Source organism: Oxyura jamaicensis, chromosome 1 (assembly GCF_011077185.1).
Source record: "Oxyura jamaicensis isolate SHBP4307 breed ruddy duck chromosome 1, BPBGC_Ojam_1.0, whole genome shotgun sequence".
NCBI classification, from domain to species: domain Eukaryota; kingdom Metazoa; phylum Chordata; class Aves; order Anseriformes; family Anatidae; genus Oxyura; species Oxyura jamaicensis.
The window spans coordinates 183,866,824-183,880,186 of record NC_048893.1 but is presented as its reverse complement, the minus strand read 5'-3'; the positions used below and the strand labels follow the sequence as shown (position 1 = coordinate 183,880,186).

Sequence of the window (13,363 nt, the reverse complement as noted above, 5' to 3'; positions counted from 1 at the left end):
CTTCATGGTTACTAAAGAACTGTAAAACCTGGATAACTTCTTTTCTTGCGTTTTTGAAGTCCCCACTAGAAGGGAGCATTGTGCATGCGGTTAGTATGCTGAAATATTTAAAGCATTAAGTTTTAGTCCTTTTATGCTGACTTGTCAGGCTAATGTACTTTCAAGTCATGTCAAGCTGAACCATGATTTTTTGTTGCATTTGTTCTTGTGTTTTCCAGTGGACTTAGATGGGAACGGTGCTTGACAATCAGGGAGTCCTGCTACAAGAGAAAATAATTCTGATTTTATTTTTAGGTTTTCTTGTGAGCTGTTTAGATGATGCCATTACACTTACATAACCTGTTCTTCTACATCCATTTACTTTAATTTTAGGTCCCATGCATCTGATGTTACAGATTATTCTTATCCTGCCACTCCGAATCATTCCCTCCATCAGCAGATAGCAATGCCTTCATATGGAACAGGAGATGGTCCACAGTACATGGGAGTATCCCAAAGCCATGAGCATGAATACAGACCACCTTCTACCACAGCACGACATGCTACTTTAAACAGACCTCAGCAACCACCTCCACCTCCACCCCAGCCTTCAGATGGGCAGCATAGCTCAGTACCTGTGGTACCAGCAGAATATGGGTAAAGCTCCTGATTTACTCCAGTGCACTGTTGACAAAGCTAGAGGGATGCATGTTTTTCATAACCATCAACATCAAATGGCATGCACAAAAAAGCCCCAAGTACCTTAGTTATTTCACTGGGGAGATCAGAACAAGTTTGGTACAGTTCTTACGTGTGAATTGAATTGGAGTGAGGAAATGGTGAAAGCAGAACTAGTTAGCTGTATATTGAATGTAGTGAAATCAATGTATTTGTAACAAGTTAGAGGTCCCTAAGGTAATATTAAAAATGGCATAATTTTCCTTTATATTAAAAGTAGTTAGAGCATAATTTGAATATTTTAAACTCTAGGAAAGGTGTAGGAAAAGGTATTGCTAAATGTGATTAATATGACAGTTATGCTGCATTACTGAAATGGTTTTTAAAGGAGCTTATGCTGGAACTGGAAGGGATCTCAGATGCAGAATCAAGTTCCCTTCTGCCACAGACATGCCCGTAATTCAATTTATGCATTTATCAAACTCCTATGTAAATATTTTGCCTGAAAACATTTTGAAGAAAGGCTTATTCCAGGGTCCTGTTTCTCTGGCAAGAAACCATTTATTTTCTAACCAGTCTGTACCTATTTTTTCTTTTTGTCCTTTTGCTCAAGTAACTTACAGTTTCAGGCCACAACCCCAGTAAAGTTGTATATGTTCTTGTCTGTGTCACTTTGAGCTTGGCCAGCCAAGCTTTTTGAACCTCACTTGATGCATGCCAGAATAGCATTTGCCTGATCAATGACAATATCGTGCTGCAGATGACTCAGTTATGCTATGAATGACGGCTCCAACCTGCATTTGTTCTGTTATTTCCAGTTTATAGCAGAAATACTTGTGGTTAGTCCCCAGGTACATGACCACTGGCGGTGTATCACTGCTGTCAGACATTGACATGTATTGCTGAATGTCATTAACTTTACTTCATCTCCTGTATCTGGTTCTTTACCTACTTTATAACTCAAATGCTAATTCCCCATTTTTTCTGTTTAACTCTGTTAATGACATTTGAACAAATAAATTAGCTCTTCCCTGTTATCTTCCCTGCTTCTTTAAATTATCAAGCAAATTTACCAATTTAATTGAGTGATACTTAAATTGATAAACTTGACTAAAGAAGCACATGAGATGCATGACAGACGCTCGGGTAAATGTTTCCATTCCTACTTTCCATTTTCCTCCATGCCCATCTCTTATTATCTCTGTGTTTGTTCCAAGGTTGATTTATGGAAGCGATACTCATAGTATACAGTTTTCTTGGTCCCTTCTTTATCATAGGCACTGTATGTAATGTTTTTATAGAGTAGGCATTTAGTAACATAGATGTACAATTAACTAGGCAGGAGTAATCAGATAATTCTAATTTTTTGTGGACTTCTGAAAGGAGGTTGCCCTTTATTACTACTTCTGCTTTAAATTTTGGTATTATCAATATTTGATAATTTACCTGCCTGTGATCATTTACATATTTAACGCACTAGTGGAAATTCCTTTCAGATTTTTGGTTTGAGTTAAGGCTGGATGAGAGCAGTTTAAGGGGTGATGATTCTGTAAATCCTAACTTCTGGTGCATTAAAGATGTTTATTTTGTTTTATATAGGATGGTTCCAGCTCAGATGGTGGATTATTACAATCCTACGGGGCCTCCCCCTCCTCCTCCCCCCCCAATGATCCCTTCAGCCCAAACTGCGTTTGTGAGTCCCCTTCAGCTTCCTGTGCCACCTTCCCATTCCGGACTGGTGACAGGCTCTACATATGCAGCTACTCATCCTCCTCCTCCTAGTGGGCTTGTTGTCACCGCTCCTCCTCCTCCTGGCCCACCTCCCCCTCCTCCAGGCCCTCCTGCTGCAGCTTCATCCCTCTCTTCCTCCCCCATGCATGCTCCTCCAGCTGCTGAGGCAAAACGCCATGACGCTGCACAGCCGCCAATAAGTGATGCACGAAGTGATCTTCTTGCTGCCATCCGAATGGGTAAGAGAATGCTGAGTCTTTTTATTCGATGAAAGCACTGTATTTTCCAGTGATCTGAGCTCAAGGCTTCCCTTCCTAGTTAGGCCAAATTTCGTTGAGAGAATTAGTTGACCACAACAGGTACCACACACACATTCTAACATTTGTCAACCTTTATCTGTTTCTAAAAACCAATGTTCCAAAATCTGCGGCTTTGTTAAAAGCATTCTAGTATTTGTGTGGACATAATAAAACAAAACTGGTATTTGTTTGTCATGTGGAACTTCCATTAGAAGTGCATTCAGAACTGACTTACCCAATGCCCAGCTTCAGCCTAGTGATTTTTAATCCATGACTAATGGCAATCCCCCACTTGGATTATGCTACAGAGCTGTAGTTCTTAATGGCATTTCCAAACACTTGTGAGAAGTGTCATCTTCAGATCAAAAGGGTATGTATTGGATATAACAGACATTCGGTCTTGAATATTTAGTTTTAACTTATTATTGGCAATTTTAGAAGTCTACAAGCACTTGAAGCTCTGAGAATGGATTCTGGTCTGCTTTTTTTTTTTTTTTGTCTCTGTCTCTTCTTTGCTTGGGAGAACTCTCTAATTCAGTGGTTCTTTTGTTTTTCTTCCTGAATATACTGCTAGAACACAAGACTCACCAATAACAATGTGAAATTAAAAAAATCTGAAAAGATAATTCGGGCGTATTTGTCTCCACAGGAATTCAGCTGAAAAAAGTGCAAGAACAACGCGAACAAGAAGCAAAGCGGGAGCCTGTGGGAAATGATGTGGCAACCATCCTTTCAAGACGCATCGCTGTGGAATACAGCGATTCAGATGACGATTCAGAATTTGATGAGAACGATTGGTCAGATTGAACCTGCTCTAAGCACACTGGCAAGTTCGTGAAATACTTGGCGTCAGTGATTGCTTTCTTAGCACGATGTAAAGCAGGATGTTGACATGTATTAAGGCTAGTGATTGAAGTGCTAAAATTGAATTGGTATTATTCAGAATGCTGTAGCTTAGCAACTCTGGTAATAATGTGATTATGCTTATGCAGATCAGAAACTTGTCTTACTTTCAGTATTTACCGCATAATACTTAAGTGCCACTAAATGTAGCAAATCATGTGCTGCGTGCAAAATACGCTGCAGTTGTTGCACTGTTACAGAACCAGCATTTTATTTTACTTTCCTGATCTTAAGGGATAAAATATATTTTTTTGACTTTGCATCTTACTTTTTTAATTATGTAAACAACCTGGGTACTTGTGAATTGGTCTGCTTGTTAGTCTTTGAGGACGGTTAACTATGACTGGGTGAAGTGTTGAGTTCCATAAATACACAACTTTTAGCTTTTTATTAGATGCTAATTATGCCCATGTTAAAATGCAGCAGACAGTAACTAAATACCTACTTAGTCTATTTTTAAGCACATCTGGGCTTAGTTTTTTGCATACAGATTTAATTTTATATAACTCAATGTTTTTTAATATTAAAAACGTAGCAGATGATGAAACGTATGCTTTGCAGAATGAATCCACGTGATCCAAAATTAACACGTTATGAGCAAACTGGACAAATTTGTAACAGTAATAGCCCTAGGTTGCTGCCTGCTTGTTGGGTAGAATGCTGGGAAGCCTCAGATGGGTAGTGAATGTGTCTGTATTACAAAAGAGGGTTAAAACACCTGTACAGCTTTTCAGTTTTATGATACAGATCAACTAGACACAAAAATATCAGGATAGACCTGATAGAAGCCAGGTGGTTGTTGCAGTGTAGAAATGTTATGCTGTTATTGCTGAAGAGTGGAACTCTGCCAGTCTACATCTAGCAGTCAGATACATTTCACAAGTACTAAACTTGGTCCTTATGCTTGTAGGTACAAATACTTGTAAATAAGTTTTGTTTGTTGATTTGTGTATGTATAGTCATGACAGATTGTTTTTGGTTTCCTGTAGCACATTTACTCAAAACTACTATTACTTTGAATGTATTTCTTTCCTAGTACATCGCATTTATGTAACAGTTATTGGCAGATAAAGCAGTTTTAATGGCTGTTTAGGTACTGTGCTGTCTGTGTGCATTCTTTTTCTCTTTTCGTTGGAACAGTTGCTGACAGTCTGCTTCGGCTGTCTGTTTTCTTTAAAAGTAATTCATATTTTTTCTCAGTACAGTATTAAAATGTTCTTTTTTCTCTTGGACTGGGAGTAGGGCTGCTGCTTTGCCTGATGAGGCTTTTAAGAGGAGAAAGTTCTTTCGTTAACAGATTAATTTTAATCTTTGTAACAGAAGTCAGTGTAATTCCAGGTCTAAACATTGGTAAAATGCATTTGTTCTGTGAGGCCCTGTCTGTTCTTAAAAATAACAAAGAAAAAAAATATACTAAATGAAAATTAAAAAAAAAATGAAATGGAAGATCATTATCTAACCTCTGTTTACACAATTAAGGGTTTTTAGTCCTGAGAATGTAACAGCCTAACAAAATGTTTGCATGCAAGCTGCTGGCTATTTCACTGCTGTTCAGTCTGCATATATTTTTTTCAATCTGTGATGGTCGTTTATACGGTAGGGTGGCAACATGCTGCCTCCGTGCTGGTGTTAAAGACTTACCTTATGAAGTCCAACCAATCTCTGCATAATGCAATCTGCAACTACAGTTCCTGTCAGTCAGTGGCAGCTGAAGGTACTCCTCTCAGTTTGCTAGTTCTGTTCTTGTCTTGGCCTTAAATACAAAGCTGACTTTTGCTTTATTTTGTGCACTGGAGTCTGAGGTCTGCGTGTCCACAGAGGCCGTAGCTTGATGAAGGTTTATAATGCACGAGAGATGGTTTGTTCTGATCATAACGACGCCCTTGCATGGTGGCTTGCAAAATGGTTCTCCAGATGAGTCGGATCGAAGCGCGACTCAGACTGCAGTGTTACGTAGCTGTACAGGTGGGGAGAGTACTCTCAGTATTCTTTTACTACGTGTTGAAATGTATCAGCAGAAAATTCTTTCCATTCTACTGAAATTTGATATGACAGAAGATTTATTTTATGAGCACAGAGGCTGGGTGTATCTGAAATTTTGTAATTTGATGTTTTTAAATAATAAACATTAAACAAGCAACCAGTTGTGACCGGTTAAGATGGTGTAAATTTTTCAGTCTTGGTAGCCAACCTGTTTTTCTGAATCTGCTACGTTGTCATTTTCCTTTCAGTATTAATTAATAAAAATGTGAATTTAGTGATGTAAACTAACATTCTAGGCTGTTTTTATCAGTTTTATCATACTTTGGGTTGTGAATAAGTAACAAATATGAATAAAATCTCACTTTTGAGCCTGTCTTTCTTTCCTTAGATTATTAAGATTTCACTACTAATCTTTATCCCTTTTTGTTAAATAACAGAAATGAAAATAGAACACTTCCAAATGCTGTCTGTGATCCCTGGAGCTAGTTTTATTGGGACATAGGCCAGAGTCTGCAAAACAGACTTCGTTAAGGCACTGCTGTGCCTAACGAATGTTTTTTTCCTAATCCACTTTTTTTTTTCAACCTGGATTCAAACTCTGAGTTACAATTCTTGGGTGATGTAAACCGGTATTAATTTCCCTGCAGATAGGTTAATTTTTTTCAGGGAAACATTAAACAGCACCTTGGCTCTCGGAGAGAACAGGGCAGAATGTATCAATGGTATTAATAAGCCCCTTTCCCCCACCGTTTTTATAAGGAAGAATCTTTGTAGACTATTGATACCAAGCACACTACTGTAAAACGCAAGCCCATGATTGCCTACTACAGAACATTTGTAATTAAATTTTTTAATTGAGTTAAAACCTCATATGGTAACAGGATAAGCTTTTCTATCATGCTGGGAAGAACTCACATAAAACAGTTGTGTAATCTAGTAGCCTAATTGCACGTTAAACAGATTTATTTGTGCTTTTTAAACTTAGTTGTTCCCTGGAAAAATGAGTTCATTTTTACTCAGAGCTGAAAATTCCAGTCCCTCTAGCGCACACTTCTTTTCTCTGATTTGTACTTAATTCAGGTAATTGAGAGCAGAGACACCAGTTCTAAATACAAACTGATATGGACTTGCAACTCCGGTTCAAAGGCTACTTTGGTAAAGCCAGCTGATACCATCGTTTGAACACTGTAAATACTCGTCTATCAGGTGGACTGATGATTGCGTGGACGGCATCACTCAGCATACTGTTCTCTACAGCTTTTATGGTTGTCTTTTTGAATATTAAAGAGTGTTTCCGTGCAGCTAACCTGACAGACCAGCTGGATTTTTGGTATTTCAGGTTTCTCGGTACCAAGATGAACTGAATGGAGAAGGAATCTTTATTGTAAGAGAGGTGCATGCAGTTTCAGAACAAGTTCAAAACTGATCTAAGTTTGCAACGTGTGAATTAGTGCAGGAGGAAAGGAAGAGTCCTTGCTGGAAAATCGTTTTTTGTGATACATTTTTCAGGTGCTGCCTCGTCACGTGCTGGGTGTTGTTTTTAATACAAGAGGTGTTCCCTTCCACTAGCAACAACCTAAATGATGCAGCAAATGTGTAACTTTAAAATATCAATGTACACTGAGGGGGGTATAGACCTGATGATAATGGAAATTCAATGCCAGTCTTGTGGCTGAGAGTCATGCAAAGATTACTCTGAAAACTGTAGAAACAGAGCTTCAACCTGCTGTGGTCTACTTCGGGGAAAGTTTCTTGCCTGCTGGAGGGCAGCCAGCCTGCATTGTTAATTCTGAGAGAGTTTGAGGGGTTTCTGGTACCAGTACTTAGGGACATACACACAACGCACGTATGTACAAGGAGTTTCAGCAGCATCTTGACGCAGCTTTGTGTTCAAGCACTGAAGCATCCATGTGCTTACCAATGTATGGGGAATGGAAGTAAATGATGATCCCTGCTGGAAGCCCTCAGGCCCTGGCATCAGCTACAAAATGAGGAGGAGTGCCTTGGGGAGGCTGCTCGATGAGGAGCTCAGTTCTCTTGGACTTTAAAGGAGGTGTGGGTACTTGGAAGGACTTGCTGTAGGCTTCCAATCAAACATCTTATTTCTTTGAAGAGGGGAATAGAAAGAGTGGGAACACTAGAAAGAAAAATGTTAACTGCAGAACAGGGAGAAGGAATTTTGTATTTGCCTTCTCTAGCAGTAGCTGGAGGCACGGAGCGATTCCTCATGTGCTATCAAAATCTTCAGATTTCTCTGGAGCCATGCGTTCTTGTCCGGGTGACCTGGGTGCATGCTCATACGTGGGGAAAGCAGTCTCATATGTTCATGCCAGGCTGGGCTTTTTTTCAGCGCCATAAGAAAACAAGTAGCCTTTAAGATTCTTAGCTAAATACAGTAGTCTCTGTGGAGATTAATCCTTAATGTTGCAGATAAATAAAGAAGTTCTTATCTGATTAGCTGGAGCAGGAGGTACTTCTGTGCTCCTGGGGAGGACGTCACATGCAAAGTGCTTTGGGGATTAGGGCTGAGGGCAACTGTCCCTTAGAGGTCTTAGCAGCCTGTCTTCGTTTTTGTGTGGAATGACAGTGTGGTGCTGAGTGAAAATGCTGAGTGACTCGGAGAGACAGCACATCTGCCTTCCTGCTCAGCGATCACTTGTGCCAACGCCATGCATGTTAAGGGAAGGAAGAGAGGGCTGGGAATTTGGTGAACCTACCCTAAACCCAATTAATAGCAGGGCATCTGTCCCACCTGTCTTTGAGAGCAACTCTAGTAAGCAGGAGTCCTACGGAGTGTGCAGACGGACATGGCAGAACTCATCTAATTAGGTTTTCTTTGATTTTCTTGGAGGTTGTGATGCCTTGTGATGTCAGCCAACTGATTAATTCTTCCTTCATTCTTCAGAGTAATTCTGCTGCTAATGTTTTATTTCTCTAGTAAAAACTTTCTAGTCCCTTATCAGTTATTTATCTGCATCTCTTGCTTTTCACCCTTAAATTGGATGCAGTCACCAACCCTTGTAGAATTACCTTTGCTTTTCTGAAGTTATTAGCCTACTGCTGATTTTCAGCAGCAGCCTGTCCCTCTGCACCCTTCTCTCTCTATTTTCTTCCTTCTGGTGTTCTTTCACTAGATTGCGTGTTAGCACAGGTATTTCCATCGACTGCTTCCGCAGGATTTTCAGTGTGGTTGGGTGGCCTTGGATTCCTTCCCTTGAACAGATTCTTGCTATCAGCACAGCCACACAACACTGGGTGTTACATGGGATGCTGTTTCCACGTGCAGGGGCCGTTCTCCTCCCCTGTGGATGATGCTGGTAGTTGCAGGATTATTTATCCTACGCTTAAGGTAGTGATGAAAATTGAATCTTTGCAGAATTACTGCTCGTGAAATCCTCACCTTGGCTTCCCGTGGGCATACCTTCAGGTTTCTTTATATTCATTCTCTCTGATCTGTCTCTGTGGTGTTTGCAACCACACCTGGATCGGTTCGTTCTACTCTGTTTGGTTTTCCTTCCAAATTTAGCATACGTCCTAAAACTTTTTCTTAGGTTGCTTTCAAGCAGTGGGCTAAACTGCTTCTGATTTCCATATGCTGTGGATGTTACAGCATATGTTACTTCTGTATCTGGGCAAGAAGAATTTTCTTTTGTGTCTTTCATATTCTTCAAATGGCTGCCGAAGGGTGGTGGTTTCACACCAATGGGCAGCAGAACCCTGCCACAGCCCCTCTCTCATTCTCCCTCAGAAGAGGGAGAGAAAATACGTTGGAAAAGGGCTCAAGGGCTGAGATAAGGACAAGATGCTCGCCAATTACTGTCATGGGCAAAACAGACTCAGTGTGAAGGAAATTCATATATTTTATTGTCTAACACTGGCAGATTATGAGCAATGAGAATTAAAACCAAAACCAAAAACACCTTCCTTAAACCCGCCCTCTTCCACCCCCCTGGCGCAGGGGAACGGGCAATGGGGGCCGCGGTCAGTCCATGGCGCTTCGTCCCCGCCGCTCCCTCATGGTCCCTCTCTGCCCCTGCTCCCCGTGGGGTCCCTCCCACGGGATGCCGTCCTTCCCCAGCTGAGCCTGCGGGGGCTGCCCATGGGCAGCAGCTCTTCAGGAACTGCTCCCACACGGCTCCGTCCCACGGGGTCCATCCCCCAGGAGCAAACTGCTCCAGCACGGGTCCCCCACGGGCGGCAGCTCCCCCCAGGCCCCCTGCTCCTGCGTGGGCTCCTCTCCACGGGCTGCAGCTCCGGCCCGGGGCCTGCTCCTGCGGGAGCTCTCCATGGGCCACAGCCTCCTCCAGGCCACATCCACCTGCTCCCCCGGGGGCTCCTCCACGGGCTGCAGCGTGGAGATCTGCTCCATGGGGGACCCATGGGCTGCAGGGGGACAGCCTGCTCCACCAGGGGCCTCTCCACAGGCCACAGGGGAACTGCTGCTGCATGCCTGGAGCACCTCCTGCCCTCCTGCTGCACTGACCTCAGGGGCTGCAGGGCTGCTTCTCTCTCAGCTCTCACCCCTCTTTCCCAGCTGCTGTAGAACAGCAGATTTTTCCCCCCTTTCTTAAATGGGCTCTCACAGAGGTGCAAACATCACTCTTGGCCCTGCTCTGGCCAGCAGCAGGTCCCTTAGGAACCGGCTGGAGCTGGTCCTTTTCTGACATGGGGCAGCTTCTGGATTCTTCTCACAGAGGCCGCCCCTGAAGCCCCCCACTACCAAAACCTCTCCACATAAACCTAATACATGTGTGAAGCACTATGCTTTAGTTTTAGATTTGAAATACTGACATATACTCAGGTTTCCATTATTTATAAATGTCAGTGGTTCCTGGGAGCATTTGGAGTTTACTTAAAATCGATGGCTCCTGCTGGTTGGCTCATTGCTTCCCTCAGTGATGGATCACTGCTTTTCTTCCACTGCTGAAAATCACCACTGTGACATATCACAAACCCTTTTTACAAAGATACCCAAGATTGCCTTCTTTGTATCCACCTAACTTACATAAGACAAATTCTTATCTGAAAAAAAAAGTTATATTTTATCTCATCCTCTGTATTCTCTCCAAAACCCCTAGTGACTGTCAAGTCACCCTTTGCTTTTTAAATGATTTAAGAGCCATCTCCATTCTTTAAGTTGACATAATCTGTCTAGAAAACTGAATTTAGGTCTACCACATGCTCCAAGTAAAGGGCATTCCATCCCTCTCCTCTGGTGCCCCTCCTGACCTATATTCCTTGATATATTTCTAGAATTTGTATGAATTATTTATATGGCATGATAGATTTACTTCATTCTTTGCTGAAAGAGATAATAAATCCTCACTTTAGGGATTTCTAAATCTTGTTAAAATATACCAAATTGGGAGGCAGCTGCTAACAGCTACGGTTATTTGAGATGAGAGACATGGAGGGCTGTCTAGCTTTTCTCTTACTGTAGCATCTAAGAAAAAACACTGAAGTACAGGATGCCGCAGTTAAATGGGGACAATACACCATAAATTCAGGGCATTCTTTTTTCTCTTAAATGGCAGATAGGAAAATAGAGATTTTAGGACCGAGATGGGGAAGAAGGCCAAGATCTTCCCTGTGCTAAAGAATAGGTGAAGATATTTCAATGAATAATTGATGACACATTGTATTTGTTTTATTTTATCTCCACACAGAAATGCCCTCTGGATGGCGAGGCTAAGTTTTAACCTTCTCCCTGAAGGTCACCTTACATATTTTATTCTCTTCACCTCATCAGTTCCAGTATGTAATGACCTTTCATTTCAATCCAGCCATCTGTGTGCTTCAGCTTTTATTTCTTTCATTGATCATATGAGACGTGAGAGTACAAACTGCACTGACATGCTGCTGGCCTTGCTACCCGATTAGGGTGAATAGATTAAGATGACATTTAAATAGTAAGTAGATCTTTTTTAAAATTCATGAATACAGGAATTATTAAAAGGAGTGTAGTGAACCAGGAATGTTTTCTGCTTGCAAAGTAAAGCACCAGAAATAAGGGTGGATATTTAAGGAATACGTGGGTAAAACGTACTTCTAAAGCACAGCTCAATTTTAAGGCTTGCAGCTGTGAGCTTTGCACAATTGCTGTAATTACCAGCCTGCTGCAGGTACTGCTTCTGTGTTGTTGGGCTGCAACCATTTATTCTCACCTATCTGGTTGCTGAATGCTGCCGGGGATCCCAATGCTGCCCAGGAGATAGGGAGTGAAAAAAATTGCAGGCTCGAGAAGAGTAAAGGCAATGGAAATGAGGTAGTGGGAAAGTAAGAGCAAAGCTGACCCCTTAGGACATCTGACTTCTTGGCAGAACAGAGCCGACGTTATCGGGGCACCATTCATTTCTTAGAACAGAAGTTAAAGACATAACGTGCCTCGTAAGGTGAAGAAGCATTGCTGTTGTGCTTCTGAAAGCGATGTGGTGCAGCAGAGCTCTCCTGGGCATAGCGTGGCTGCCTGACCAGGCAGCTTCCCCGGTGCTAATCCTAGAAAACGAGCCAAGTAGGATTAACGAGATAGTGAAAACCTATCATCTGGCCATTACATTTTTGAGTTTCATTCAAATACGAGGCCAGATAATGAAGTAAGCAGGAAATACCTGAGCACAGTGTCACCAGCTAGGAGTTCCCCGCTCAGTGAGACGCTGCCGGACCTGGGAGGGGAGCGAGGGGTTTGGCCCCTCAGTGCTGCAGGGGGGAAGGAGATCTGGGAGAAGGCCCTGGCAGCCTCTGCCCTGCTGGAACCTGCCCAGCACCTGGGAAAATGGTAAATCCGAGGTTCGTTCACTTCTTTGTGTGATGTTATTGAAACCTTAGCTTGATGGAGAAGGGCAGTGCAAGCAGAGATCTTCCCTTGAGAGTGACGGACCCGCACGAGGCTTCTGTCTTCATCTCATCGTACCAGAAGCCTCAAAGTCTGGTGACAGTAGAATTGGGTGCTGCTGTGATATTTCTGTCCCCTGCAAACCTTTACACCAGACAAGAGGAGCGGTATTTCTGCAGAAAGATGCTGACCTCCAGTGGACAAAAGGGGCAAGCCTAGGAGTTCATTCTAATTGAGGTTTAGCTGCATGAGACCCCAGCCAAGAGATGAAGATAGGGAGAGTCATGCCGCTCACTGTTCCCCAAACTCGTAATGCCTGTATTTAATTCTACTACACAGTCACAGAGTAAATATTCCTGTGCAACTTGGTAAGATTTCATTGTCTGTAAAATTGCTGATTGTCTCACTAAAACGTTTCTGACTTCTTTCCCCAGAGGCACCCGACTGACCCACGTTCAGCAAGAGAAACAGCTACTGGGAGCTTCTGCTCTACTAATAGGGTGGCTCTAAGAGGATAAAGACCCTGGGAATGGCCTTCCACAAATGATTTTACCTGGTCCTCTGTCAGTAACCGAGTGGCACCAACGGGCACGCCGTGAGGAGCAGGTCTCCAAAAAGCTGGGAGCGGTGTTGACTGCAGCAGCTTTGTGCTGGTGAGTGCTTTCAGCTTCGTTCAGATGTGTGCTCGAGCCCTAGGGAAGCCGAGCATCTACGTTCAGTTCAGTCTGTGAAGTCATAAAAGTCACCAGATGGCATTTCTGCAGCAGGTTTCATCATCAGACCTTTGATGGCCGTAGCAGAGCCTAAAATGCCCAGCCCAGATGATCTTGGTGGTCCTCCTCCAGCCTGGCCTGGGAGAAGTGCTGAGGATTTTGCCATGCTCAGAGATCTCCTAATGCCAGCTGTGGGTCCTGCCACTGTCTCCACCACCATTATGAGGAGGAGAAAGCAAAGGTTT

General features: G+C 42.6%; 1 protein-coding gene across 2 annotated transcripts in view; it reads left to right on the top strand.

The window, feature by feature from the left end:
* Nucleotides 1-5,941, top strand: part of WASF3 (WASP family member 3) — a 69,421-nt gene extending 63,480 nt beyond the window's left edge. For both annotated transcript variants that reach the window (XM_035325979.1, XM_035325971.1), the window contains exons 9-11: nt 373-636; nt 2,257-2,627; nt 3,337-5,941. In XM_035325979.1, the coding sequence (XP_035181870.1) occupies nt 373-636; nt 2,257-2,627; nt 3,337-3,494 (793 nt within the window). In that variant the 3' untranslated portion in view covers nt 3,495-5,941. The remainder of the gene's footprint in view (nt 1-372; nt 637-2,256; nt 2,628-3,336) is intronic.
* Nucleotides 5,942-13,363: the final 7,422 nt, after the last annotated feature.